The sequence below is a fragment of the Neltuma alba genome, unplaced genomic scaffold (assembly GCF_004799145.2).
Source record: "Neltuma alba isolate B1F8T4 unplaced genomic scaffold, ASM479914v2 tig00004038_pilon, whole genome shotgun sequence".
Taxonomy (NCBI): domain Eukaryota; kingdom Viridiplantae; phylum Streptophyta; class Magnoliopsida; order Fabales; family Fabaceae; genus Neltuma; species Neltuma alba.
In genome coordinates this window covers 37,587-41,773 of record NW_021633536.1, presented here as the reverse complement: position 1 = coordinate 41,773, position 4,187 = coordinate 37,587, and the positions used below count along the sequence as shown (strand labels likewise).

The 4,187-nt window shown below is 32.0% G+C and overlaps 1 protein-coding gene across 1 annotated transcript; it reads left to right on the top strand.

Annotated features, from left to right (window-relative positions):
* Positions 1-2,751: 2,751 nt before the first annotated feature.
* On the top strand, positions 2,752-4,187 carry LOC114743484 (theobromine synthase 2-like). Its single transcript, XM_028931693.1, has 4 exons — positions 2,752-2,826; positions 2,957-3,361; positions 3,492-3,752; positions 3,840-4,187. Exons 1-4 carry the CDS (start codon positions 2,752-2,754, stop codon positions 4,185-4,187), a joined length of 1,089 nt encoding a protein of 362 aa, XP_028787526.1.

Sequence of the window (4,187 nt, the reverse complement as noted above, 5' to 3'; positions counted from 1 at the left end):
TTTAATGCTTCTCTTTTCTCCTTTTACTCCTTTTTAAATTGAGGGTTTTTTGGAAGAGAAAAAAAATATTTATAGGTCATCCTAACTAAATTATCCTTACTAATATTAATATTACAAGTTTGCCCTTTCTTACTAAAACCCCCTTTTTTCACCTCCACCTCTTTTTCAGATAAGCTGCTAGTCTTTTTCTGCTATTTTTAATCTTTTAATGGAAAGTATTTTTTTTTTATATTTAGAAGAAGTAGTTTGTGCGTCAGAGACTAACAACAAATATATACAAATATTTTACATGTGGGGACAACAATCCATTTTATTTTTTATTTTTATCGTACTAAAAATTTAACAAGCATATTGAAATTTGCAAAACGATATGTTATAATTAATAAAAAAATATTACTTAAAATGGATATAATATTTTTTGTCACATGTAGGTATGGTGATTAATTTTTTGAGACTCATAAATTAGAAAATAATAATTCTGATTTAAATATTATAATAAAATAATAAAAATTTTAAATAAAAGGATAAAGACATATTTGTTACTTTATAATTAGCTCTCATTCCTCTTCCAACCAAACAAGAAACATCCCTTCCCATTGCTTTCTTTTGAACTAAACAAAATCATAACCCCTTCCCCTTTTTTTCCCTCCTTTTAATTAATCTCTCTTCTCCTTTCTTCCATTGAACCAAATACTCCCTCCATTCCTTATTATAAGAGACATTTGATGCTTATGGCATGTTCCCATATATAAGAGATACTTAAAAGTTGTCTCTATTTTTTTGTATTGATTTTCTATTTTACCCCTATTTATTTTGTCTCCAACTCATATTCTCTCTCCCTCCCACTTCTCTTTCTTTTAATAATTTAATTGTTCTCTTTCATACTCTCTCTCCTTATTAATGGAGACATTGTTGGAAAAAACATTATACTTTCTACACATTAATTGTCCTCAACTAATTTTAACTGTTTTTTTATTAACGTAATTTGGTTATTTATCTCTTATAATAAAGAATGGAGGAAGTAAAGTTTTAGGGGGAAAAATACATTAAATAGAAATAAAATCTAAAAATTATTTAATTTTAAAATAGAATTAATAAAATCTAATATCTTTTTCAATTATAAAAGTAACTTTCTTTTACCAGCAATTATAAAAGTAACTTGCAAATGCGAGTATTTGACAAGTGTATGGAGTATCTAAATTAAAGGTTATAGCCTTTTGACCCAAAAAAAAAATTAAAGGTTATAGCCGTGTAGGGTTATGATATCAAGGTGAATTTAAGGTGTAATAATGATCATTAATTAAATAATTATGGTGAAGTTCAGAAAATTTGCTCATTAACATTTAATGGTGAGTTATTTCATCTGGCTTGTGACGTACGCTTGTTTTAGATTTTCAAGAGAAAAAGCACACTGTTCGTGTTCGGCCGTTGAATTTGGATTCGGTTCGTTTCATCTCATTTCCTTTGACTCTCTGACTGTAACTACATTTATTTATTTTTGTCTTTCACTCGCAATGCTGTGAGTTAGTGTGCCAGTGAAGCCAGAGATCAGTTTTTACCAACTCATAATTATACTCCCTCCGTTACTTATTATATTGCAAGAGACAAATAATCAAATTATATTGATTAAAAAAACAGTTAAAATTGGTTAAAAATAATTGATATGTAAAAAGTATAATATTTTTTCTAACAATACCCTCATTGATAAGGAGAGAGCATGAGAAGGAATAATTAAATTATTAAAAGAAAGAGAAATGGGGAGAGAGAGTGTGTGAGTTGGAGACAAAATAAATAAGATAAAATAAAAAATTAATAAAAAAATAAAAACAATTTTTAAGTGTCTCTTATACTCCACTGGTTCTATTTATAAAACACTTCCAACATGTTTCACACAGGCTAAAAAAACCTTAAATTTCATTAACTCATTTAAAATTTAATGAATTTTCAACTTTATCCCTATTTAATATATATTATACCTCATATAAACAAAATCAACACAATAATAAATGAGGGGTAAAATTGTACATCTATATAAAAAATTTCTCTCAGTACCCTATAAACAGGCCAAAAAATACCTTTCTTCTGCCCTATAAATCGAATCAAAGGAGTATATGGGAACATACTATAAGCATCAAATATCTTTTATAATAAAAAACGGAGGGAGTAGTAATTAAATATATTTGACCCAAAAAATTTACATATAATAGAAAATATACTTTTAAAAATAATACATCGAAAAATATAATAAGAAGAGGCACCACACAAAAAAATAATTAATTAAATACAAAATTATATAAAAATTAAAAATCAGGATAAACTCAAATTAAAGTTTACTCCTATGATCCTATTTATAAGTCACTTCTAACATGTTTCACACAGGCTAAAAAAAACCTTAAACTTCATTAACTCTCATTTTAAATTTAACAATTTTTCAACTGTATTCCTATTTAATATACGTACATATAAACAAAGTTAATACTGTAATAAACATAAGGTAAAATTATATATCAATATAAAAAAATTTTCTCACTGCTCTATAAATATGACTAAAAAAATCTTCTTTCTCTGCCTCATAAATAAAGTCAAAAGACTATAAAATAGACCACAATATTCTCCAGATTTAAAGCAAGAGGGAGTATTCTTGAGCATGAGATAGGATGACACGTAACTGCGCAGTGCTTCATGTAATTTATAAGTGGGCTATTTTAATCTTTCTGGAACCCCACCAACTCTCAATCGGAGCTAGCATCCATGGCAACAGACACAGTGCTTCACATGAACGGCGGTATTGGAGAAACGAGCTATGCAAACAACTCCTTACTTCAGGTTCTTCATGAATATAATTTCTCTCCCCAGAAATTCAACAAATTAAGCAGCTATATCCGTGCATGTTAGGACAATATATTAGTTTCATTCTTAATTAACTTATCTAGTTTTTCGCATTATGTATGATCAGAGAAAGGTGATGCTGAAAGCGAAGCCCATTGTGAAAGAGAACATCACGAGAGTCTACAGAAAGATTCTTCCAGATTGTTTGAATGTTGCAGACTTGGGATGCTCTTCTGGGCCCAACACATTGATGACAGCATCAGAAATTATGGGAATTATTCATGCAGTGAGCTTAAGCTTGAGACTGAAGCCACCTTCGTTCCAGATTTTCCTCAATGATCTTCCCGGAAATGACTTCAACACAATTTTTCAGTCCCTTCCTGATTTCTACGGCAAGCTCCGACAAGACCAAGGAGACAACTTTGGACCTTGTTTTATTGTCGGGGTTCCTGGGAGTTTCTATGGAAGGCTTTTCCCAGATAATTCCATCCATTTCTTCCATTCATCTTTCAGTGTCCACTGGCTCTCTCAGGTCAGAATGAACACATGCATGCAAGCAGATACACATTAATTAATTCTAGATTGTTCAGAACATTAAAATAATCTTCATTTTAGCTTGTACAACTAATTAAGGATGTTGTTCTTGTATGTTCAATGAACAGGTCCCAAAGGGTTTGGCTAGCAACGGAGGCACAGCATTAAACAAGGGAGACATTTATATAACAGATACAAGCCCTCCTGCAGTGAGAAAAGCATATTGTGAGCAGTTTCAGGAGGATTTCAAACTGTTTCTGAAACTTCGTTCAGTGGAATTGGTACAAGGTGGTGGCATGGTTCTCACATTTCGTGGCAGACTTGAGGATGAAGATCCATCAACTATCTTCAACCTAGTCGGAATGGTCCTTCATGAAATGGCTTTAGAGGTATCTATGTCCGTTCTGATATATGATTGTGGGAATATAACTTGCTACAGTTTCTTAACTCATTCTTTCGAATGGTGGGGTTTGCAGGGCAGAGTTGAGGAGGCCAAACTGGACAAATTTGACATTCCATATTATGGGCCGACGGAGAAGGAAGTGAGGGAGATGGTTGAAGAAGAAGGATCGTTTAGTGTAGAAAGAGTGGAGTACAGCAAACTGGGTTGGGATGCAGAGATGAATGAGAGTACTACGACGCCCATGAAAGCAAAGTTTGTAGGACAGTACATGAGAGCCGTGACGGAACCTCTTCTGAAGAAGCAGTTTGGGGATGAAATCATGGAGGAATTGTTCCAGAGGTTCACAAACCAGGTTGGGCAACTCATGCAGGTGAAGGAGCTCGTTTATAATAATCTCATCGTTTCCCTCACTAAGAACTGA